The sequence below is a fragment of the Leptodactylus fuscus genome, chromosome 8 (assembly GCF_031893055.1).
Source record: "Leptodactylus fuscus isolate aLepFus1 chromosome 8, aLepFus1.hap2, whole genome shotgun sequence".
NCBI classification, from domain to species: Eukaryota; Metazoa; Chordata; class Amphibia; order Anura; family Leptodactylidae; genus Leptodactylus; species Leptodactylus fuscus.
Window position 1 is genome coordinate 26,966,357 of NC_134272.1, and position 27,238 is coordinate 26,993,594.

The 27,238-nt window shown below is 44.0% G+C and overlaps 1 protein-coding gene across 1 annotated transcript in view; it reads right to left on the minus strand.

Annotated features, from left to right (window-relative positions):
* Window positions 1–27,238, minus strand: part of SLX9 (SLX9 ribosome biogenesis factor) — a 75,344-nt gene that overhangs the window by 24,354 nt on the left and 23,752 nt on the right. The window contains exon 3 of the mRNA XM_075284955.1: window positions 2,365–2,427. Coding sequence (XP_075141056.1) covers window positions 2,365–2,427 — 63 coding nt within the window. The remainder of the gene's footprint in view (window positions 1–2,364; window positions 2,428–27,238) is intronic.

The window sequence follows — 27,238 nt, forward strand, 5'->3', positions numbered from 1 at the left end:
TTGAGGACATGCAAAAAATACTGCAGAGGACACAAAGCTTAATATCTTAATATCTGAACTCTTCCATCTGTGGCTGAGACTCTGAGGCTTAATCTTTTGTCCTAATGAAGACAACAAGACACAGAGGGATAATTTCTGCTCCAGACAGTTGTCTTACAGTCAGGAGGAAGGGACAAGAATAAGTTCCTGGGACACACAAAAGATTTATTGGCATATTTTTAGTTTTGTTTATTTTAGGGCTCATTTACATGGGGGTGATGGGGGCGGATTTTGACACAGAGTAATGCGGGAGCCTTGTCACTCTCGGGTCAAAACCCGCCTGCCACAACCATCACGGTCGCGGCTTTCCCCTCCGTAGCCGGCTCAAATGAATGAACAGACATCGGAGGGTGCTGCCGCTAGGCGGAAGCTGTGGCTCAGTGTGCTGCGGCTTCCGCCTGAAGAAAGGTCATGTCGCTTCTTTTTTTCTGCTAGCAGGAAAAAAAAAAAGCAATCTACATAAACCACTATTGTAAAGGGGTGGATTTTGAATTGAAATCCGCTGTCAAAATCCGCCCCTTTATTTATGTGTGAACTAGCCCTTAGAGATAAAACCGGCTCAAAGAAAAAGTGGAAATAAAGGGAGAAAGTCCTGGAATATATGGTTACATTTTCTATCCTTAGGGTTAGTTCACACGTAAATAACCTCCCATTCACTTCTATTGCTTTCTTCGGGCAGAAAACACCCGAAGAAAGGTCATGTCGCTTCTTTTTCTCTGCTAGCAGAAAAATCTGCTAGCAGGAAAAAAAAAAAAGCTAGTAGTCTACATAGACCACTATTGTAAAGGGGCTGATTTTGAAGCAAAATCCGCTGTCAAAATCAGCCTCTTTGCCCCCGTGTGAACTAGCCCTCAGTGTTCCTTTAAAGAAAAGAATACAAATAAGACCTCATTATTACAGCACAACCTAATGGAAGTAAATTCTCTATACATTAATATCTGGTTTTCAAAGAAACCTAAAAGGCATAATCTGGGAATAACAGCCAAGCTAGTATAGATAGATTCCTATCCACAGGCTGCTCTTACAAGGTTTTTGCCTCTCCTCAATGCAGAGCAGGGTACTGGCTGGCTGTGTGAGAGGTCTCCATGAAGGGGTAAAGTCTCTCAAGACTCTTCCTAATGAGAGACATTACCGCTTCTGACTTTAAGAAGAGTAAGAATAAGAAACATCTCTGTGTGTTGGGAAGCCAATGTCTCTGTAGAGAACGTCATGGGCTACACAGTGGTTAACCTCTATGGATAAAATAGACGGGGTCAGCTTGAACTAAAGTGGAGAGAAGCCAGGCACAAAGTGCAATTGGATACAGATGTGGAGGTGCAGGAGAGACATGCCGCTGACACACAGTAAATCATCCACCCCAGCCATCACTGTGCAGCGTTACTACAGCTGCCATGGCTCGCTTCCATCGCTTGCTTTTATGTGTATGCTTACGTGGGCTCTGACACTGGAATAAAGCAAGCACAATGCTTAAAAAAAATAAAACCTTCTGTGGATCAGGGAGCTCAGTCCTAAACACTCGCAGATTTCAAAACTATTATTAACCTCTCGCGTCCCAAGAGGCAAACATTTTTTGTTCTGTTCATAGATTGCAAGGGAATCTGTCGTATAGGAAATGTAGTTCAATGTGTAGGTGGTGTGTTATAGAGCAGAAGGAGCTGAATAGCTAATATATAGCGCTATAGGAAGAGACTCAGCACAACTGGTCATTTATTGTTTGATCTCAAGGATATCACCCTTATTCAATAACTAGACCTGCGGCGATCAGCTGATATGTACGGTGGTAATGGAGAGGCTACAGCCCTCATGGGGAGGCCAAAGTCCCTTCAACTGACTGATCGGCAGGGGGATTCAGGAATGAGATCTGATATTGGTGGCTTATCCTTGGGATTATTATGTTACGATAAGATTACAAAATGAAAGCCCCAGAAAATTCCTTTAAAGTATATCCCTTAATCGTGTATGTCAATGACCAGCTAAGACCCATGATCAATGTATCCCAGCAGGCAAGTGTGGGTGCCACATTCCCCATTCCTCTAAATGACAATAAGTGCAGAGGATGAATGCATTTCTATGTGGAAATCATGAATAATACAGATATTTCCATGCCCGAAGCTTAGCTCATGGAACATTTATTAGACTGGATATTGTGACAATGGACCTTAATAACTAGATGTACTGGAGCTGGCCTAGTAGCAGTGTCATGTAAATCTATCAAGTCCTCCTATTTTGGGGAAGCCTCTCGATCTCACGCCATAGAATTGTAGAGGTCTGTTCATATGAGCAACACAATTAGATTTGACTCGCAAAGCCGAAGCTCACACTTACTCTTCAGCCATTTCTCGCGCCTTTGTTTTAATTTTTCCTTCTTGGGCACGATGATTTTCTCTTCTGAAAAAGATAAAATAAAAATTGGTGAAAATTGTGCATGTGCAACAGAGAGGTAACAATGTAATGTGATAACAGATCAGATAGGTTGGGGTCCAACATCCAGCCCCCGGGTGTCAGAAGCTGCTAGTAGATGAATGGTGCGTGTCTTTTTTCTACCTTGTCTTCATTCTGAGCATGAGCAGAAAAAAAACGAAGAGGAAAAAAATCTGCAATGGTGGATTCCCCCCCCCCCCCAGGCTTATACTCAAGTCAATAAGTTTTCCCCATTTTTTGTGGTAAAATTAGGGGCCTCGGCTTATATTCGGGTAGGCTTATACTTGAGTATATATGGTATATATCCAGATAGTTTGCTATGGTTGTATATCTTCATGTTAGAAAGTAGAATGCCAATGACCACACGAGACGAACGCTAGGTCGAAGGGATATAAAGCATTATAAATCTGATGGCAAAACAATAAAAGAGTTTTAAAAATTAGAAACAAACACTCCAATATACACAGGTTATTAAAAATGAGCTACCTGCCAACTAAAGTCTTTATTAACCCGGCTGGGCCCTGCATCAAGCACATTTTATAAACACACTTAAGAGTAGGATTTGTCAAGTGCATATCTTTATCCTGACATGTTACTGCAAAGTCTTCTTACAATGCATACCAAATCTTTGTGTTGTATGTGCACCGAACAAACAAAATGTTCCGTATAAATCAGCAGCGATCACACACACTCGACCCAAGACACACACCCCTGGGCATGCTTCCATCTGTTTAGCTCTGATGTATTCCAAGGAGTTCCTGGGAGATGCGAGGAGTGGTACGCTCAGCATTATTGACATTTTAATTATAGATTTTATTTAATCTTCCAAGTTCACCTTGAGACGGGGCACCATTGTTTCTAAATGTTCCTAGAAATCCTTAAAGGGGATGCCACACTGTTAAAGATCATATACATTGTAAAAATCTGATTTAATGACCATTTGTGGTTTATAATACATTAAAAAAAAATAATACAACAGTGAAGTGTTGCATATGGCGCCACCTAGTTTTCAAATTGTATAGCAATGTGCAGGTCCACCTAATAAGCAGAGCGCTGATGGACCAGCATTGCTCAAATCACTCACCAGAGCGAGTCCCTGGTCACTGCAGGGCAGATAACAGAAATGGCTGCCGATCTTGCTTGTTAGGGAAGAAGCCGAACCTCTGCAGTAACATGGCAGTAAGAACAGAATACAACGCCAATTGCTAGAAACCCTGCCAAATATGTGAAATGGCTGGTAATGGCCTTTCTGCTCTTAGGATGGAGACACGGTGGACCTGGTGCGGCTATACAGTGTCTGGTCCAGCAGTGGTTTCATTTGTATAAGTGAAAAACCAATGAATTGCAGCCACAGAATATCGGGGTTTGCTGGTAATGACACTCAGCTGGTCTGGACAATGGATCTGGCTAATGCCGCATACAGTACATCATGTATCACCACCCTTATAATTCATGGTATAACCCTTTAAAGAGGACCTTTCACCTCCTGGGGCACATGCGCTGTAATACACCGCTAGAAAGCCGACAGTAGACTGAATTCAATAACCAATTGTTTGTCCAACAGAGTTATAAAGAATTATTATACGGATGTAGGTCTGAGAGGGTTAAAGAGGACCTTTCATCTCCTGGGGCACATGCGGTTTTATATACCGCTAGAAAGGCGACAGTGGACTGAATTCAGTTCACTATTGGCTTTCCCGTTCTGCGCCCCCGGTGAAGAGCTATCAGTGCTGGGACCGTAGCTCTTCAGTGTCAGAAGGGCGTTTCTGACAGTCAGTCAGGAACGCCCTTCATCAGAGTAGCGTCTATTGCATTGTACTGTGAGAAGGGGCGTTGCTTACCGCCCGACCATGACACTGAGCGGTGAGGGAGGCGCCCCCCTATCCCCCAGCACTATCAGAAGGGGAGGGGGCGTTCCTCACCACTCTCATAGTACAGCACTATAGGCCCTACTGTGAGGAAGGACGTTCCTGACTGACTGTCAGGAACGTCCTTCTGACAGTGCAGCGCTACAGTACCGACACTGATAGCTCTTCAAGGGGGACACAGATCGTGAAAGCCGACAGTGCGCTCAATTCAGCACACTGTCACCTTTCTAGCGGTATATAAAACCGCATGTGCCCCAAGAGGTGAAAGGTCCTCTTTAACTCTCTCAGACCTACATCCATATAATAATTCTTAAAGGGGTTGTCCTACGTTGCATACTCACCAGTCTTCGTTGCTCTAAAATCTTCTGTCTTCCGGCTTTGTTGCGTCATTGGTGGGCGGGGTCACATATGCCGGGTCTGTATTCGCATTGTGAAGTCTAGACTGGTCTATGAGTGTGCACGCAGGGCCAGCGGCATCTCGCCGCTTGGCTTTGCATATGTGAATACAAACCCGGCATCCGCTGTAATAGAGAGGCGGATGCCGGGGAATGTAGACGCCGGCACAGATGCCAGCAACATCGCTATGCTTCTGCCCTGCATGAAGCCAGCAGTGGCAGGAGCGATGCTGTTATTCCGCTCCTCCGTGGGGCCTTATCCTATATCAGTTTTGGTTTTGTGTAGATTGTGAGCCCCATATAGGGATCACAATGTAATTTTTTTCCCCTATCAGTATGTCTTTGTAGAATGGGAGGAAATCCACGCAAACATGGGGAGAACATACAAACTCCTTGCAGATGTTGTTCCTGGTGGGATTCGAACCCAGGGCTCTAGCACTGCAAAACTGCAGTGCTAACCACTGAGCCACCTATATCAGTTTTATATAGGGGCACAGCTCCAACTCTATAGTACTGCCCTTGTCTTCTTAACATGCTGCTGTATTCCTCCACCATGATTTATACTGCAGCCCTGCCAGAGGCCACTGTGTATATGTGAAAGTCATATCAGCAAGCCAGAGCATAGAGAGTTAATTTCTATTACAGAAAGGATTGAAGAATCAGAAGCAATTAAACATAAGGATTCAGGCAGAGGGGCCCCGAATAATGTGGGTCAAGAGCTGAAAGTAGCGCAGCTCTTAGGCTAAGAAAGGAAGACATGATAATTATTGTGAGCATCTTCTCTTATTACTTCCCAGTTCATTAAGATAAAAGTGAAGGAAAATAGGAGTTATGGGCAATTTCACTAACATGAATGACTCACTCCCCGGCTAAACACAAGACCCCTCGGTGAATGATTCTTCTCTCTGCAGAAACGTCTTAAGAAGTTGCTTTCTTTAATCAGCCTCCTCAGCGATGACTCTGCCGCTCATTAATTTTCTTAGTGCAAATGACCAAAGGCAAGATGGAAAATGAGCCATATCCTCACTGGCAGAGCTGGAATCCACCGCGTCACCTGCTGATACCGTAATAGATGGGACATATCAGGTTGCATTGTTCATACAGATATGGCGACCCAAGGAAAACCGCAGGCCTGCGGGATCCCTCAGCAGTGATAGTGCAACGTTCAGATGCTCCAGCCCCTGACAGCTGCAGCGTGTGCCCGAAGAGATATGGAAAACCTCTGATAGTTGGGTAATGAAAGGCACGCACAGTTCATAGAAGCTGTGAAATATGAAGGGGAAGCTTGGCAAGGCTGAGCAGAGATGCAGACTGCTGGCGTGCATGGCTAAATAATGGTGGGAGGGAGGAAAGCCACAAGATAACCCCCCAGCTGGAAATACTATGTGCTTTATGAGCAGTACAAATGCCTCAAGTGACTTCATCTTGTCTGTGTTTACAGCCCTGGCTGAGAAGTGTTTGTAAATTGTTATAAAAGACATTAAAGCGACACTAAAGAAAGCTAGAAAATATGTGCTTATAATACCAAAGCCAACGAAGAGCAGACGGCAAGTGACGTGATGCACCGAGTGACGCGGTTATTGATTTTTGGCTGCAACTTCTAACTGGCCACATGGTAGCCCTCTATTCTGCAGGTGGACGGTAGCAAGTAGCCACTCATAAACAAGGGAAACCTGTAGTGGTTAGGTGAAAACTCCTGCGGCCATATTGGCATGGCATGTAGTCCGAGCCGCCATGTGTAGCAGCACCATACAGCTATTATCAATGTGATTTCTACAGCTCCTATACACCTAAAGGGTTGTACCAAGTTCTATTACCCCCTATCAATAGTATGGGGGAGGGGGTCTGGTTCCCCCATCCTGATGGAGCAACAGGCCAAGTATGTGCATTGATGCTCCATTCATTCTCTACTGGAGAACCAGAGCTAGCCACGTAGCCACATAGCTCCCATAGAGAATGAAGGACAGGGGAACAAGACCCCATACTCGGGAACAACCGGACCCCCACCAAACATGACGTTGCCACCCGTCTTATTGATAGGGAATAATTTAAAAACTTGCTACAACCCCTTTCACAGTTTTGTGGATTTTTTTTTATTCCCACTTAAATGAAGGGCAAACAATAAAATTATCATTCGACTGGCAGATCTGATGCACAGAGGGACTGGCTCGGCTTTGGGCTACTCCTGAGGGCACCGACTAAGTGAGTCCACCCAGTATCCATCTTTAGTGTAGGTGATGGCTGATACCGGGTGGGTTGGGAGACACTGGGGAGCAACCCTGAAAGATCAGGTAGGAGAGTAGTCAGGTATGGCCAAGGTCAGGGCTAGCAGAGTATGTTCAAAGGCCAGTTTGGAGGCCAGGAACAAGCCAGGGTCAGACAGTCATCACCAGGTAGGAGGAACGGAGTCAGGTAATAAGTCAGGTAGGTAAATAGAAGTAAAGTCAACTTTGCAAGAACTAGCAAACTATGGACTGTGGTAGAAGTTGCGTTTTATAATCAGAAAAAAAAGGAAGACACAACTCTGGCAAATATAATGGCATTTCAGACACAACAAGAGTCAAAGGAAGAAAGGACTGGCATGACAGGGTATGAAAATACAACCCGCCGACGTTACACAACACCATACCCATATACCGTGGCCTTCAAGCTTTCAATCATGATATAACTTATAGGTGTATAAATCCGACATACTCTACTGTACAGGCATACAGTGACATATCCATAAAAGGGCCCAGCGTACCACATGGTATATTTATTTTTGCAGCGGTTCGCTTTACAGGCAAGTACAGCGCTTTACTGTAGAATGCTGTGGCTTCCTATACAATTGGGATATAAAAAAAATAATTGAGTCTTCAGTGGTTGATACCTTTTTTTAATGGCTAACTAAAATGATGCCAGATTGCAAGCTTTCGGGGTTCTAGGCCTCTTCCTCAGGCATAGGCATAACTAGAGCCTCGAAAGCTTGCAATCTGTCATCATTATTAGTTAGCCATTAAAAAAGGTATCAACTACTGAAGACTCAATTTTATATATTTCATATGCACTGGCTAACACGGTACAAAGATATTTTCCCTTATACAATTGGGGAAAGGTGTTCTAATGTCTACCAGGTGGAGTGAAGACACTCTCAGGCCTCCAGCAGGTGAATACATCTTACATACGGTATATGCTGCGAGCAGTGTGAACCAAGTCTAAAGTAGCCAAATAGCTTCAATGGCTATTTCAGCGGCAGCAGTATATAGATATTGGATCCAAGGGAAAATGTTCTGCTTGTCCGTACGGCGTAGCAAAGCTGAACGCTAGGAGTCGAGTGAAAAGCATTTCAGAAACAAACAATGCAAAACATCATCAGCTCCATTCACATTTGGTGAAGCGTGCGTCCCCATCAGGAGTACATTATCCAGGAAATAAAGAGAGCACTGGAAGACAATGAAGGTACGAGGAGAGGCGGCGGGGATCAGATGGCTGCTTAACCTCATCAGAACAACCACCATTATGGTGGTTTATGGAGAAAAGATTCAATATTGTAAATTATAGCTAGAGAGTGAATGAAATATAACCTGCAGCATGTGCCCTGTGAGCCATAGGCAAATCCCATTGTTTTCGGTCATGGGATAGGGGTTATCCCAGAATTTAATCCCATGACCTTTCTACAGGACACCGAGATCTCCATTAAAGCAATAACGAGGGCCTACAGCTTGTATGTAGACATTATGATCGGCAGATTCCAAGCGAAAAACCCACCGCAAATTCCGCCCTGTGAACATATCCTAATAGATCATTGATTTTTAACATTTCGAAAACACTAAAATATATCTGCAAACATAAAGTAACGTAAAAGGGGTCACTATCCATTGTTTGTAAGCTCGGTCTAGCCGAAGGAAAGAAGAAATGGAACGTTTGGACATTAAATGTTTCCCTTCCTAATTTTCTCATGTGCAATCCAGCTAATGAAAGAGAATAGTAATAGGATGGATTCATTGCGCTCGCCTCTAGCGGAGATCAGTGGCGGAGCTGCTAAAATTATCTGATGTAGACAGTCATGGCTTTTAAGAGAGGGCGATGGCTTTGGGCTACCTTCAGCTAATGAAATGCTGTAACTAGAGCGAGGTTTATGCCGGAGAATATTCACCAGATGATCTTGCTATAGCGGCTCCATTTTTATCTAACCTGAAGAGAATAATAGATTGATATTGTATCTGTTTGTCCTCATGAAGCGATTTGTATTAGGTGATCGTTCACTCAGTCAGAATTGGACGAATATCATGGCCCAGATCCTCATCAAACCTACAGATGGTTCACATCCAATGCAAGTAAGTTCACATACTGCAGAAAAACCCTGTGCAGAATATGGAGGGCGGTAGATTTTAAAATCTGCGGTATGGTCAATATTTAGAATGGAAACATCAAGGATTAACCCCAATAACAAGGAGACTAACCTCTCCTATGGATCTATCCACCACACAACTGCACCCGATCAGCTATAAGGCCCTATGCACATGACCGTAATTTTGGTTTGTGTGCTGCAATGTTATTTACAGATTATGGACCCAATCATTTCTATTTCCCTATACACTAGGCTGTTTTTTCTAAGAATAAATTTTGGGGTCCATAAGACTGAGCCACAAAATTGACTACTCTATTGACAGGGTCGGTGGAGAACCACAGACTGCACGGGGATGCCATCCGTGTGCGAGCCATTCAATTTTTCAGGGACCTTCTCATGCTTGTGTGCATGGAGCCCTCTTTGCACAGGGTAAGGAACCAGGAGCAGATTAAATTGAATGGGAAATGAGCTGTTAAAGCATGGTTCAGGCACCGTGCAGTGTATGGAGTTGCCTCCTTCCAGTTCCATACCGAGCTGATCAGTGCAGGTGCTGGGTGTCAGACAATATCAAACTCTGATTAAAAGGAATTCTATCATTAAAATCAATTTTTTTTTTCTCGATCACACGTCGGAATAGCCTTAAGAAAGGCTATTCTTCTCATACCTTTAGATGTCTTCTCCTTGCCACCATTCGGAAGAAACGCTTAAACAGCACTGGGGAACGGTCTCTTCATGAGTCTTCTTCCGGAGCTGGGTTCAAACTTCTAGGCCTCTGCAAATGTGCGGCCAAAAGAAAGCTGGTGTATGCGGCCATTTTCTTGTGGCCTGTGGGCATGCGCAGTCGGCTCTGCCTGAGGCCTAGAAGTGTGAACCCAGCTCCGGAAGAAGACGCGCAGAGAGGCCAATCCTGAAGAAGATGGAGGCATCGCTGGAGAGTTCTCTCGCAGCATTGGGGACCGCCCTCAGTGCTACGAGAGAACTCATTTACATACAGACGAAAATCGGGATTTCTACCAAACAGTGGCATGGAGAAGACATCTAAAGGTAGGAGAAGAATAGACTTTAAGGCTATTCCTGCATGTGATCAAGAAAAAAAAAAAAAAAAAAAAAGTGATTTTAATGATAGAATCCCTACCATAAGGATAAATCAGTAATTTTAGACCCTGGACAGCGGGGTAGGTGGAGAGTGCTCAGGGGTGCAGCCCCTAGACTCTGTGGGGCACCTAATGGTCTGTCACATGAAATCTACCACTATTCTAAATCGCAAAAGGTAGGTAGAGGCCTCATTACAGATTCTGCACTGGAGACAGGGGCTTCGATTTTCACCTTTGAGGCCTCATAGACCACGAATATCATTAGACTTGCTGGCAGCCTACCGCAGAGTTCAAGATGTAAGTTCTCAAGTTGACAGCTGAAAGCAGAATTGAGTATGTCGTGCTAGACTACAATACCAACTGTTACAGTACATAAGTAATGAAGAACCTCTATGAATGTACGCAGCTTTTATGTACAGAGTTGGGGGTTAAAGTAAAAAGCGTTGAAAGACGAACAACATGTGCCTTGACTCCTAAACACTTCTGCAGTAGGACGTTTGCAGGATCAGAATACAGAAGGAACACTGCAGAGTTACAGGGAATACATTACAGGGTGGTCTATGGCTTGTGCATCTTACATAAGGACTGGTTTCATTCACCATGTAATGCAGCCTTTATTGGAGTATTACACAGTCAAACCAGCTTGCAGTATCATATGTTCAGCCAAAAATAACAGGAATCATGATCAGAACTGAAAGGTGGGTGCAACTATGCAGATTCCAAGATTAAATCCTACCATTCTCCACGCAGCGCTCTCTGACAACTAGAATCTCTAGGTTTGTCAATCACACAAGGCTCATATCTTTGCTGAAGGTACCGGGGCATGAAAATCCCCAAATCAGCTATCAGTTCAATTGAATCAAGTCAAAAGAGTTCAAACTGAAATGTGTATGTAAGCGCAATACACGAGATCATAGCCAGGAAGGAGACAACAGGACAAACGCTGACAGATTCCAAGGATCCTTCATCTATAAGACGTGCACTGGCATCTTCACAGCCGCCACATGATGACTGGAGGGATTTATCTCTGTATGGACAGGCTGAAATTTGTCTTTTACTGCAAAAGTGGAATATATATATATATTTGGTTCAGAGTGGTTTATTGGTTTATTTTACGTCTCTTAAAACTAATATATAATAGGTCATTCAGAACATCAGATTCTTAGACAAGGAGGACGTGTGAATGTGCAGAAATACAAAAACTTCAAATTGAAACCCCACGGCAAATTTTATTGAAAGGGAAATAAATCCCTATCCTAATATCACGAGGTCAATGCAAGATGGTGCAGGAACAATACCTTCCAGTCACTTTCAGTAACATCCCAAACATGCCCCATCCCACAATTGCATGAAAGGATTACAGAGGAGAGTCTGGGCATATGCAACAAGTAGGGTATGTTCACACGGCAGAAACTTTTTCCAAGAAGCTAGCCGCAACGGGATGTCGATGCAGTGCATCGGCATCTAGTCGCGGCATCCCGCTCGTGATTAGGCCCGAATGAATGGGGCTAATCCGGAGTGTGTCCCGAGCCGCGGACACTACGGCTGAGTCAGCTGCGGATCTGTGCGAAGATAGGGCATGTCACTAGTGGGGAAAAAAGTGAGGGACTCTCATTAAAATTAACGGGAGGCCTTTTTGCAGGCAGATTTTGCATCAAAATCCACCTGCAAAATTCTCCGTTTGAACATACCCTAAGCGCCTCCAACTGTGACTTATTCCTATACGTCCCATAGTGGCCCCTCCACACACTATAATGTCCTATTAAAAAAAAATATTTATATATACAGTTTCTGCTGTGCTATATAATACTGCGTGTCCCTACTGTATAGGGTTGGGCGATTGAACTGATCATCAGCTGAATCCAAACAACAAGGATAACCAATGGAATTTTGCTCAAAAAAGATCTCCATTTCCATGGGACCGAACCAAAACTGCTCTTACACTGTGGGATCTCTTCAGACCCCTGGGTATAATAAGCAGAGGCCCAGGGAAGGTGAGGAAACATAAAACACAGTGTAACTCACCTCTCCTGCACTCTGGTGCGAATCCCCACTCCCTGCCAGAGCGCAGGAGAGGTGAGTAGTTTCGGTTTGTCCATGTTGAGTCTGAATGAAACCTTGAGAGACAAATCTTGTGGGGTTCGCCCATCACCTAATTATACTGTAAAATGGGCGTGATCTAAATAATCGCCATTTATCGTGATGGAGGTAAAATGCCCGATTAATCGGAATTTTAATTTAGGTGACTATTTGCCCCACTACTATATCCCATAACATAATATCACTGAATACACACAACTAAAGTCAACCTCAAAATTCATGTTTTTGGGGCAAGCAATAGTCAAAGAAAAACATATCCCACCTATGGAGAAATTATGCTGTCATCTGGAGAAACCAGTGCTCAAGAACTTGGCAGAAGACTAAAGCAGTTTTTCTTCATAACTATGTGAATTCTGGCACAAGTAAGATATATACTATGACAGTGCCAAGTTTTCGAGGTACCAGCTCTGCTTCTCCAGGCCTCCTAGATAATTCTACAGCACCGTAGGAGGAGAGTGGCAGCTAAGGAACAGACATAATGTTGGAATATAGGGGTTCTTAAGGGGGGACTAATATTAAAGTTTGCAGAATGAAAGTCTATGGTTTAGTTTTATTGTAACAAATGGCAGAATATTACCCACAGTATTCAGTAACACCATTCTATTCTTTTTATACAGACCCTGTGTAGTCTGATCGTCTCTCTTACTTTCTGCTACCTTACCTAATGTTGTTGCTTTATACACATATCGTATGTGTATTCACAATATACAAAGTGTCCTTCCTTACTTTTCAAGACATGATTTTGAGATATTTGGTCACAAAACAACATCCTACATATGTATCTATACGTGGACACCCAGTGGTTGTATTGCGAACTGCAACGTGTCAAAGGCTTTTGCTGGCATTTCACAATACTGGATTGAACTTCTAAAGGTTCTTTTACTGTCCGTGCCTGTCCTTAACTGTCCGTCTTTTCAAGCGGACAGCAAAAACCTACATGTCGGGTTTTGTTGTCCGCTTGAAAAGTCGGACATCTTTGGGAACGGACACTTAAGGACACCCACGGACAGTAAAAGAACGCACCCGATGTCCATTTAAATCAATGCAAAATGTCACGGACACAGCTAATGTCCACTGCTAATGTCCGCACAAGATTTTGAATGGACATTAGCAGCGGACACTAGCTGTCGGACACAGACGGTAGTGTGAACGTTCCCTAAGGCTAAGGGCCCACGTTGCGGAAATGCAGCTTTTTTTTTTTTTTGTTGCAGATTTTGCTGTGTTTTTTTGAGTCACAGCCAAGAATGGCTACAAAAGGAATGGAAAATAGATAGGAAGTTGTTACCCTTTCTCCCTTCTGCTCAATCTGCTCCCACCTTTGGTTCAAAAAAACCGCAGCAAAATCTGCATTTCTGCAACGTGGAGGCTTAACCTAAGGGTGAAAACCCTGTCTACTTAAAAAGCAGTCACATGTGGAAATCCACGGACCCCATAGACTAGAATGGGGTCTGCCCGATTTCAGATGAATTTACATACTGATACCAGCAGAGAGAGAAGTCCTCCTTGCCGATTTTAGGTAGATCCAGCGGCAGAGTCTCCTATAGACTCCAGCCTGAGTCAGGTGACCCAAACATATCTATATACATGACTGGCTTGATATGCTGGGTTCCGGTGACATCACGTTTATTAGTCACATGACCATGCTGCAGCTTAGTCCCATTCATTTTAGATAGGGCTGAGCAGTAGCACTGCCATGTGACCAACAGACAAGAGGTCACTTTCTGAGAAGAAAGCAGCCATCGCTGCTTAAAAAAACGTTATATAGTTATATTTACAAACCTTGTGGACAGTAACTGCCCAAAATGTCAGGCAAGCTATGTACAGGTATTGAATAGAAGCGAGTCTAGTATTCACTATCTCCATCAGTCCCACAGAGATGAATGGAGTATCACGGGGCAAGCTTGACTGTCGCCTCATTCATGTACAGAGGTCCAAGAGGGAGTCTCTGTGGTTGGACCCCAATGGTCTAAACAATCGGTCAACCCCTTCAATGGGGTTTTTCTAGGACAGATATGATCAATTGGTATTGGTTAGCCTGTAATAAATTGTGTCTCTACATGATAAACAACTGCTTGTACATAAAGCCAAGAAACGACCAAGTAATGTATATGCCTATAAATATATAATGTCCAATACTCTAACAAAGCCCATACAAGCGGCATATTGGTCCTGTAGATAACGCTGGTGGCAGCTTCCAGACATCCTGATAGCATACAATGCTTGTCAACATCGAGTAGACTGGACATTAGCAGAAGGAGACAGACAGCGCTGCATTATTTATGATAGTCTCCCTCATCTCTTCTCACATGGCCTCGCAATCTCGTCGGACAGCTGCTATTGATGCCAAGTGTCTCCGTTTTCATGGGAAGACCTATGCACTAGAGCCAGACACGCAATGTACATTTAGTTTTACATGTTACAGTCTGTTCTATTCTTTCCATGAAACTTTTCCACGGCTGGGGCGTCAATTAAAAGACGGAAACGAAGCGCCATCAAGGACGGTCAAGGCCTAAGCTATAGGGATGATTTTTACATAGTAGAAAGGTTAATAATAGCATTCACAAACATAGGTTTAACATCACTCCCATACCTTGGAAAGAAGATACTTGTCATGATCAGTAGGGATTATCCAGGGGTAGCCTGTTCTATACTGACTTCTGTTACTGGACTGGCACCGGGCCGCCGCGCGTCCATGTGTGCCCAGATTCCCATCTCAGGACACGTTTTTATAGTCTAAGGTCATTTCACTGTCAGTAAAGCCAGGAGAAAATAAACTGCAATGAAAAAAGTTGCCAGGCGGCGCAATAAAAATCAATATTAAGTGCCACTGCAGTCAGCGTAGAAATCTGCCTATACAGGACAGAGTCGTGGCCCTATAGGCACGAATATAGGAATAGAAATTCCCGGCATGGCTTGGAGAAGTTAAAAATAGCGTTTTATCAATAGAGTCAAAGCAAATCCGATCAATGCTGTCATGTCTCATCAATCTCACGTTTTCCCATTGTCACGTCCCAAAAGGTTTTCATTTTTTGTCGACATGGGGTTTGCTTTTAGCATGGAGCCTTGCATTTTTCAACAGCATCATACTGAGAAACAGAACTTACTTAATACACTTTATTAACTCTTTCTGTGTGGGATGGGGGGGAAGCAGTTTGGTTGTTGCTTTTTAAAAAAATTTTGCGCAGTATAAACAACATGAAGTTTATTCTGCAGATCAGTAAGATTAAGGCGATCCCCGATTTATGTCGCTCGACTGTTTGGCACAATAAACACAGAAAATGAAGCTGGGTCCAGACTGGCTCTGGCCTGTTCATTGTTCGGTCCATTGGAAGTCCTCAACAATGGAGAGCTGGACCTTCATTATAATGCGGTCCACTGTTTCAAAACTGGAAGTGGCAGCAAGAAAAAAAGAAAAAAAAAAAAAAAAAGTCATCCGTGCTGGAATTGTTTCCTTTGCCAATTTTCGGCAGTCTCTGCAATGGCGTCCCCAGAGACTCCGAGGCAGATGTGAACCGAGCCTCAGCTGTATTCCTAGAGCGAAGTGTATTTATGTCGAGGGTAAGTTTTTGCAAGATGAGCTGTAGTTTCTGTTGGTGTCATTATGGAGTACGTACTACTTGTTATCGTTTTTAATACCTTTTTTTGGAGGAAACGTGACCAAAAGAAAGCAATTCACGCATTTTTTTAAAAATGTATTTACCAGGTTTCTCATTCTACTTTTCAAGGATTTTTTACTGTAATAACCTTCTTATAATATGAAGAGGGTAATTTCTGGGGTGGCCTCTTTATGATGCTTTACATTAAAAAAAAATTAAAAAAAATTGCAAAGTATTATTTGGTCCCACTACAGGACTTGACCACTAGGGGGCTCAATCTATTGTCTAATGGACTACAATACTATAATCTCTTCTGTGTTTGAATCCGATCCTGGTTTCGGCTCACTAATACTGAAAGAGGCTCATTAGCATGCCATTTTCTTGTAGAGAGCTGCATGACTGTACTGCGCATGTGCAATAAGAAGTGGTGGCGTTTCCTTTAAGAGGTTATCCTCAACATCGCATCCTCCTTGTTTGTAATATAAAGCAGCAGGGCAGAGAAAACAGCAGTCACAGCTAAAATAAAGCAGCAATAGAGGGCTGTGTAGTAGCTTTAGCGCTGATATATAACTGACATCCCGGGCACCTTGAGAGAGAATAGCTCGCCACAGCAGCTGGGTCAGGCCCAAGCATCTAAAACAACTGAAGGACAATGAAGGACTTGCCATGCATTGAGAAATCCTCCTTTTCGCTTCATTTACCATACTTCCTGCTGTCAAACCTCAAGATTCTCGCTCAGCACCTTGATTAAAACCGCATTGTGCATGCAGCCTGGCATCCTGACAGCGTATAAGGAAACAACGCCTTTGTCCTTTCCCTCACACAACCCACTATAAGAAATTCTTTACAGATGAAACCCCACAAACTAAACAAGATAAATGTGCAATGTATAGGTAAGCATAAAAAACACAGATCACGCCAAACAGATTTTAAGATTGTAGTTGACCAAGAATTAGTTTGAAGCCACATTAAAGGGATTCTACCACTAAAGCAACATTTTTTTCTAATTACCACGTTGGAATAGCCTTAAGAAAGGCTGTTCGTCTCTTACCTTTAGACGTGGTCTCCGCGGCGCCATTCCTTAGAAATACTGGTTTTAACCGGTATGCAAATGAGTTTTCCGCAGCAATGAGGGCGGGCCCAGCACTCAAACGGCGATGGGGCGTCTCCACTGCTGCCCGAGAGCGCTTTCCAGCGATAGCTCCATCTTCAGCTGCAACCCCGCATCTTCTATCTTCTGTCTCAGTCCAACTTCCGACGCCTGCGCAGTATGCTCCTGTATTGAACTGCAAGAGCAGCCTCCCATTAATGGCCGCCGGCCATTTTTGCAGCTGAAGATGGAGGCGGCGCTGGAGCGAGCTCTCAGACAGCGGTGGGGACGCCCCATCGCCATTTGAGCGCTGGGGCCCGCCCTCATTGCTGCAGATAACTCATTTGCATACCGGTCAGAACCGGTATTTCTAAGGAATGGCGCCGCGGAGACCACGTCTAAAGGTAAGAGACGAATAGCCTTTCTTAAGGCTATTCCGACGTGGTAATTAGAAAAAAATGTTGCTTTAGTGGTAGAATCCCTTTAATGTCTATTTTAGTAAATACTTGAATTTCCCATGAAGTAATAAATTCTTACCGCTCGTGCTGCTATTCCTCCTAGGACATTCTAACAATTGACAAATGGGTGTTACCAGTTGGGCTCAAACTGACTAAGGGTAAGTTCACACGGGGGCTTTTGGTCAGGAACCTGAGGAGGAGGCCGCCTCAAGTTCCGGACCAATAAAACGGATAGCCGCAACTGAATGCCAGTGCAGTGCACTGGCATCGAGTCGTGCACTCCGCTCCGGATTAGGCCCAATGAATGGGCCTTGTCAGGAGGAGGGGGTGTCTTCAGGCCGAATCGCGAGGCAAACCGGCCTGAAGAACGAGCATCTCGCTTCTTTTTCTGGGAGCTGGACCAAACGGCTCCCAGAAAAAAAAAGACCTGAGAGGCTCCCATTGATTTCAATGGGAGTCAGGATTTTGAGGCAGATACGGCCTCAAAATCCTGACCAAAAAAAACTCTGTGTGAACTTACCCTTACTGGTGCTGGCAGTGCCATATTGTACAGGGACACACCCATTTGACAACTTGGTGTTACCATTCCCTGTGCAGTCAAACTTCCAAAAACCAACTTTTCCTGTATTTTTTCCAGTCCGATTCATAAATGGTTAATGCATAATAGTTTTAGCTGTAACACATTTACTATCGTAAAAGGGTGAACTGAATATTTTATGATTTATTATTAATTATGTATCAGTTACATTTATATTTAAAAGGAGTCTTCCACCACATTCGTGCGGTGTAGGGCGATGCCTAAGGTCTGCTGTGCTTGAAGGATGTGGCATGTTTGCAGAAAATTTTTTATTCCTTAACATGTACCCGGGGAGCGGCCCGGTCTCTAAGTGCACCTATTGTCAGCTCTTACCCCAACCCCAGCTGACCAGCATCGGGCTTGGCAAAAAGATGCACTGTCATGGCTCCCATTTAAAATCTTGTGCATACGCCAAATGGGACAGGGCAGGCGCCTGAGCATTCCCACTACAGTACTGCACGTGTACCCAATGTGTCTGGTTTGCTGCAATCACAAGATTTTAGCTGATGGCCCCAATAGGATATACATGCAGAGAGGGTGGTGCGGGACAGAGAGGGGAGGTCACACCAGTGGTGCACCAAGAAACCCATTTTATAAGGAATAAGGCAAAGTTGCGTAAACGCAGTGTGTTTTGTGGAAGATTTTGATGCATTTTGGTGGAATGGAAAATTTCTAGAAAGTTATTATACTTCTACTTTCTGCTAAATCCACTCCTGTATTTGGCTCAAAAAAATGCAACAAAATCTGCAAGAAAAAAAAAAAAAGTGGTTTTCCACAAGGTGGGGCCTTTGGCTGAAAAAAGAAACACAAATATCTCAGATAACAAATTAACCTCATTTTCTAAACTTTTAGAAAGTCTGCAAATATCTACCTAAAATGTATATTTTAGATAGGTTCTCTTTAAAGTTTCGTTCCAAAACAGGTAAAAAAAAACAACAACAAACTTCTGCTTCCAGAAAGCAATTGCGGGTCAAAGTACAGCCACGTTCATTTCTATGGGCCCATACACATAGCCATAGTATTAAGGGCAGAAGGAAGAGCTGTAAATTATTGAGCAGATCCTAAACCCGTCTGTGTCTGCGGCTTGGTTCATTCATTTGAATACATACGTCAGTGAAAACCATGGAGGACATAATTGTGTCACCCGTACTGTTTTTACTAACCTGTACACTCCATATGGTCGTGTGAATGTCTCCTAAGAGAACCATTAAGACCTCTGATCTATTGGTTGTGTGACATCATACACTACGCCTGGCACTCACCCTGGCACAAGCCATGCTCGCTCTGTGGATGGCAACACATTTGTTATTCACTCACAACCACTTTCTTGGCTTTCCTTGGTCGGATCCTCTTCTGCACAGGCAGTGAAACTGTCCCTTTATACCGTCTAGCTCCTATGTCCAGGAGGATCTGTCCAGGGTGAGCTGAGAAAGTGGTCTCACAGATTATGTTAGGCTTAGTTCACACGGGGAGCACACAGGCAGATTTTGGCACCAAGAGTGCGGATCAAAACCCACCTGCCACGACAGTCGCGGCTTCCCCCTCCGGAGTAGGCTCAAATGAATAGGAAGAATCCGGAGGTTGCTGCCGCCAGGCAGGCCACCATTCTTCAGGAATTCGCCTGAAGAAAGGGCAGGCCACCATTGTGAGGAGGCAGATTATGATGTGGATTACGCACCATAATCCGCCCCCTCTGTGCCCGTGTGAACTAGCCCTTACTGTGGTCATCTCGTGCACTACAAATGTCAAGAGTGAGGCTTATTGTGTAAATAGCAAACACATGAGAATATTGGGGGGGGGAATATATCAAACAATGTGACTGAGGGCGGGTTCACACCTGCGCCCGATCTGTTTTGCAGGTTTCTGTTTTCTGTTGGCAGAAGAGGGAAACCCGGCATTTAGTGTCCGCCGGTGAGAGTCTTCTGCTCTCCACGGTGAAACCGTGGTTTGTTTTTTTTTTTTTTTTTTTAACTGGACACAAAGTCCTGCATGTCTGACTTTGTGTCCGGATAAAAAAAAAAAAACCCCAGTTTCGCTGCGGAGAGGCAGAAGACGCTCATCAGCAAATGAATGGGTTTGCAAACTGACTGCCGGTTTCCATCGCCTGTCCAGTTTCTTGGGCAGAAGATGGAAACCTCAAAACAGAGATCAGGTGATGGTGTGAACCCTCCCTTATAGGTGACTGAGGGCGGGTTCACACCTGCGCTTGAACTCCGTTTTCAAGTTTCAGTCTTCTGCCAGCAGAAGAATGAAACCTGACAGACAGCACCTGTGAGCGTTTTATGCTCTCCGCGGCGAAACCGTTATTTATTAATTTTTTTTTAACTGGACAAAGTCCTGCATGTCTGACTTTGTGTCCAGTTAAAAAAAAAAAAAAAACGGTTTCACCGCAAAGAGCACAAAATACTCACAGGCGCTCACGGCCGGACACTTTTCAAACCCATTCAAACGAATGGGTTTGAAAAATGCCTGCAGGTTTCCATCTCCTGTCCAGTTTCGGGCAGGAAACGGAAACCGGGACGCAGATGTGAACCCGCCCTAACAAACAATTTATCCAAGGGTCTCTATACCTTTGGACTACCCTGTATTATAGAGAGCATTGATTAAACAACAAACTATGGATCAGAAACAAGCTATTCTAGAACAAATCCATCTGATTCGGAGAATGCTACTTGCGCACAAAAAAAAAAAAAAGTTTCAATGTTTAAAGGAGCAAGATTGCAGCAAGTTACCAATATAATGGCAAACAGAACATCCCGTGTTTGCAGGAAGCATGGGTGCTGGACACTTGACCAGAAAATAGAGCGCGGTTTATAAGCAAGATATAAAATGGATTCCTAAGGGAGGTTTGTGTAGTCCTTCCTATAGAAACCCTAAAGCTTCCCTCTCGGCACGTGGACAGTGCTCGGACTTCTACAATATACAATATTTCCGATATATCAGTATGCACATATCTCCCAATGTGACGTTATAACAGCAGTAACCTGCAGCGTGCTCATGGACATACTGCAGAGATGGGCTTGTCCTGCACTTCTTAATGTTTGCAGTGAAATAAAACAGATGTTGTACACTAAGCAGAAGAGCAAACACTGAAGGCAGATCTTTTCTTAAACCTTCACTTCTGCAATGTCATTAAACCAGGTCTGCTGATATAGACAAGAGACAGAGGACTCTGCTGTACGTGTAACAGGCGCCAGAGGCTCGGAAACAAACAATGGTTTACAATGCACTGGAGAAGCCGTACATGCTTACAGAATACCTCCCATTATATAAAACATCCTCTCATAAATGAGAATGCGATTTTGTCTTCACTTACCAGGTGCAGTAGCTTTTCTTTTTTCTTTTTTTTTTTTTTACACAAAAGTCTATGGAGAGGGGAGGGGGTGAGGAGGAGACTGCTGGACACACAAATAACTGCAGCTGCTACACTGAGTGTCTTTAAGATAAGGCTTTGTAGAATAAGGAAAGTCAATAAATTAACAGCTTCCTCCTCTCCCTTCTCCATAGACTTCTATATCTGATTCTATATAGATGCACGGAGCAAAGAAAAAGAAGAAGAACATCCTAATGGTTGGAGAAGAAAATATTTCTTTAGGCCAAAGCCTCAAGTGGTGGAAACATAGCTTTTTTTGTTGCAGATTTGGTTGCGGATTTTTTGAGCCAGAGCCAAGAACGTCTACAAAAGGTATGGAAAATATATAGGAAGTTCTAACCTACCTTCTGCTCAATCCACTCCTGGCTTTGGGAGACAGATTTGCATATTCCTCCCATAATCCCTTGCAGTGGAGCAACTATGGCTGTATAAGTCTCCACACACCTAATAGGTGGTCTCTCCATAAGGATGAACATTATCCCCATAAAGACGTGGGGTGGTGAGAGTAAAACAAGGTTACACCATTACCTTCATGATTACTGACATTACCAACATACTTGGATTCACAACTGAAAGAACGAGAGAGATTACACAAGTAAAACATGGCTGACTTCAGTACGTGACACACATTCCACAGACTTGAGGTTATGAAATACCTTTATTAGCCAAATACCGCTGATTACAAAAACTAAACAGAGATTAGGTAACGCGGCTCGCTCTACCTCCGCAAAACTATTATTCAAGGAAGCTAAGAGCTAGTTTCATAGATTATAGACTTTAGCTAAACACACTGCAGATGAGCGTCGGACTGTCAGTCATAGCCTGGGAGCAAAAACCGAGCTCAGGCAGGGAACTATAGGATCCATTACTCTAGACTAAACAGTCCTAATAGTAATAATAATACATTTTATTTATATAGCGCCAACATATTCTGTAGCACTGTACAATTTCAAGGACAAAAAGATACATTACAGGGGCAACACGGTGGCTCAGTGGTTAGCACTGCATCCTTGCAGCGCTGGAGTCTTGGGTTCGAATCCTGCCAGGAACAACATCTGCAAGGAGTTTGTATGTTCTCCCCGCATTTGTGTGGATTTCCTCCCATCCTACAAAAACATACTGATAGGAAAAAAAAATGTAAATTGTGATCCCTACATAGGGATACATTACAAAGAAATAGTCAACTCCCACAATGGGACTGAGGGCCCTGGTCGCAAGAGCGAGCTTCTTCTGGAACTCCCTCTCCGTGTCTTCTTCCATCCTGGGTTTCAATTTTCTAGAGATGCGCAGTCGGCTCTGCCATTGGGCCTCGGGCAGAGCCTACTGCGCATGCCCACGGTCACCAAAAAATAAACGCTTAAACCAGCTTACTGTGGTCGTGGGCATGCGCAGTCGGCTCTGCCTGAGGCCCAATGTCAGAGCCGACTGCGCATGCCTAGAAGATTGAAACCCAGGACAGAAGACGACACAGGGAAAGGCCATTCCATAAGAAGATGGAGGCAGCGCTGGAGAGTTCTCTCGCAGCATTGGGGACGCCTCCAGTGCTACGAGAGAACTCAATTGCATACTTAAGAAAACCTGGATTTCTACCGAGCGGCGGCCCGGAGAAGACATCTACAGGTAGGAGAAGAATAGCCTTTCTTAAGGCTATTCCTACGTGTTAGGGTGCATTCACACTGAGTAAACGCTAGCTTATTTTGTAGAGTAAAATTACACTTGTAAATTTTGCTATCCCATTGACTTCAATTACATTTTACAGGCGTATTTTTACAGGCGTATTTTTTACAGGCGTATTTTTACACTTGTAAAAAAATATCATTAAAGTCAATGGGATAGCAAAATTTACAAGTGTAATTTTACTCTACAAAATAAGCTAGCGTTTACTCAGTGTGAATGCACCCTTAGTCAGAAAAAAAAGGGTATTCAATGATAGGATCCCTTTAAATGCCGGAAATAAATAACGCAGCATTCTCCACTAAAATAACAGATAAAACCCAAAAGCCATATAGATCAATGGGGTCTATTAAATGCTTCTATTAATGTCCATCATGTCGCAGATCCAGCACTGCAGCATATGACTGAGAACAGCAACAAAACCGATCAATGCACATGTGAACAGAGCCTGAGCCGTTACATAAGAATTGCCTGTCAATCTTTCTAACCCCCTGACACATCTGGTGATAATTTAGGAAGTTATTATCTTTATTAAGCGAGGGCCCTTCACATCTGCAATGACGCCGACAAGCAGCAGATGTGGTAGCTGGGTCGGGGGCATGCATAATGTAACGCTCGTGCACCGGGCCCCGCCGATCGGCTCTCTGACAGTAATTGATTGCCATTTTCCTCTAATGAATTACACGTTCACAACGCTGCCGGAGCAAGATTAGTTTCAGATGGGAATAAGGCAAGGAGGCTGCGGAGGGGAGGAGGGGGGGGGGGGGGGGGGGAGGACCGCTGAGCGGCAAAGTGTAGAAAACCTATGTTCCTATGATAATATTTAAAGGTTGCCATGGCAACCGAGCAGCGAAGACCCCTAGAGAGCGGTGAGTCACGCTCCTACGCTACAACCAATACACTACAGACCGCCGGAAACAACCCTTCGCCTTTCTACGCCCAAACATCTTGTTAAATCCCTCGTCTCACTCATTCTGTCACTTTTATTCCGGCGGGATTTGGAGAAAGTTCTAACTAATTGCTTTATTCAGTCCGTGACATCACTCGCCGCGACGCTGCCCTCGAGGTGTTCTCTTACAGATGTCGTCCGTACGTCTCAATGGCGCTATAGAGAGATGTCAGATAAAGCGGTCTGTCTGTAAGGAAGGATAAAGAGGTAGTCAGACTCTCTAAGCTTATATATATATATATATATATATATATATATATATATATATATATATATATATATATGTATAGGGAAAGTACATGTGAGGATACAGGCGCATGACCAAGTGTGCAGGCGGAGGGTGCCCATTCTATACCACAATGAATTGGGTAACATCGGAGTGTCATCTATTTCGGTTTCGACTCGCTTCGATGCCACGGAGCAGAATGGGACCTACTGTATAATACGGGCACAAAAAATTTCTGTTCAGGCTACACGGTACAGAGCAGAATGATAGATATGGTAGTTTTATTAGAAATGATTCCGTATAACTTGTCATTTATTCATACAAATCTCTTTCCATGAAGCGAAGTCCAGGAGGCGGAGCTATCAGTGATTGACAGCTGTCTCTATGCACACTCAATCACTGATAGCTCCACCTCCTGGACACTTCAACATAGAAAGAACAGAGATTTCAATGGATAAACGACAGGTATATATCATCCTGCTCTATAACATACTGCCTGCAGACTGAACAGCATTCCCCATGTGACAGGCTCCCTATAAATAAGTTATCTGTGATTTTATGGGTTAGCTCTAATATACATGAAATATGTAACTTGTTAAATATTTTATTCTCACGGTCTTGTAAAGAGTGACACCGCCATTTACAGCTGGGTTCAGAAAATCCGCTCTGTACATCCATTGGTTTTCCTGGTCTGAACCCAGTTAGAAGAGCCCAACTCCCTGTAGTGACCTAGGATGTTAGGGGCCCCTGCGTCCTTATGCTATATACAGTATGGGACTGTGAAGCCACAGGGAGCCAAGGACTCCTAGTCACAAAGATCACCATGATGTAAAGAATCCTGGTCTCTAGACTGGGGTCATGCCAGGAAATCAGGCCGACATACAGATGGGAATATTCCAACCCAGATTCCCCCATGGTAAATGGGCCCTTAGTGTTTCTATACATTGCCTAGACCAGACCTGGGTAATGTGCGGCCCGCAGGCTACATCTGGCCCTCTGACTGCTTCTATCCGGCCCGCATAGCTAGTGGAAGTTTTTTCAAGGACCTGTGATGATGTCATCACAGCCTATCACCAGGATAGGCTATGACTCATTAGTGGGCGGAGCCACACGGGACTGTGTGCTTGCTGCAAGCTGCCGGCAATGGGGGCTGCTGGATGATAAAGAGAGAAGAGACAGCATGTGTGAGCAAGAGCGGGAAACTAGGGGCAGATGTAGGGGGGCAGTTAAACTGAATGCACATGGAGAGGGGGACATTAAACTAGGGAGCAGATGGAGGGTGACATTAAACTGGGGCAGCTGGAGGAGGATATTAAACCATGGGGGTAGCTGGAGGGGGGACATGTCTGCCTTTTGTTGGCACCAGATTAATGTCCCCCTCCAGCTGCCCCAGTCTAATGTCCCCTCTAGTTTCTGCTGGTTTACACTGGGGCACCAGGAGAGGGGCTTAATACTGTGGGACATTTGGAAGGAAACGTTATAATGTGGGGGTGTATAATGTTAGGATGACTGCGCATGGCCCTCTAGAACCGTTACAATTTCTCATGTGGCCCTATGGGAAAATTAATTGCCCACCCCTGGCCTAGACATATAGGTTGTCAAGCTATAAAACAAAAGAAGTTCTTTGACCTCAATAATCCACATAACATTATTTAATCCCCCCGGATATACGCCCTAAAGAATGGATTCACAAACTAACAATATACCCTGATGCTATTACAGACATTGGAGGTCTAATCAGTCCAGCTAATACTCGTAAATTGCTGACCTGCAGACAATTTTTGGCAGCGTGTATTCTAGGCGTATGAAAGAAATTTTTCTTTTCTTCTGCAAAGCTTTGGCACTTTTCTCTTTCATACTTACGCTAGGTTCACACCTGTGTTCTGGTCTCCGTTCTGTGCTTTCCGTCTTCTGCATGCCAGAAGACGGAAACCACAGACCGGGTCTGGCCGTGAGTGGCGGTGAGCGTTTTATGCTCTCCGCCGCGAAACCGGATTTTTTAATCCGGACACAGAGTACGGCATGTCCGACTCTGTGTCTGGATTAAAAAACCCGGTTTCGCGGCGGAGAGCGCAAAACGCTCACTGCCGCTCACGGCCGGACAGCTTTCTCACCCATTCAAATGAATAGGTGAGAAAGAGTCCTGCAGGTTTCCATCTTCTGCCTCTGTTTTCTGCACGAAACGGAAACCTGCAGAACGGAGACCGGGCGCAGATGTGAACAAGCCCTTAGGTATAGACTCCTGAGATTATTCATGAGATTAACAATACTCGTAGTACAATGGCCACGGCCTCTGTGCATTTATGGTGACGGCACATCACTATTAGATATTAATATAGTGCATGATGCCCTGTAAAATAGCCGAAGAAGCCAAATGTTACCTCTGATAAGCCATGGAAGGAAAGTGTAAGATTCTCCTTACTCCGATTCAGATATACAAACATTTTTATAGAAATTATCCAGGCTGTGCCTGTAACAGCCGATTTCAGGACATAGATCTGCATGGGTGACCAACCTGGAGGCCACGGTAGACTTCGGTCTCATAGTCTGTGTCCTTCACAATACAGAGTAGTGCACAGCACAATTACTTTCTGAATAAGGTCTTATAAAATGGAGTCATCCCATAAATAGCATTTTTAGGTTTGGCTAAAGCAAAGGATCATTAAAAGGGTTTATCCAAATGCCTAAATGCTCCAAAAAAAAAAAGAAAAAAAAAAAAAAAGCAGCTTTTCCGCAACATGGGGCCTTATCCTAATGGCCAACATTGGACCGGCAGGACCAGGCCGCACAGGTAGGTGCCAGGGAAAAAAAAAAAAAAAAAAAGAAGGATTTTTTTCCCCACCTCCCCGGCCTATTTGAAATATAACATTTTTGCCCGGACATCCTCTTTAAATATAGGAAATTCATTTTACAGGGTCCCATGTTCCAAAATGTGTTACATCTGGAAAAGAAGGGTAGTAAAAACAACTCACATCTGTATGACATAAAAAAGTGAAATGAATCTATTCCAGTAGGTTTCATCCTCATACAAGGTCTTTTGATTTGTAG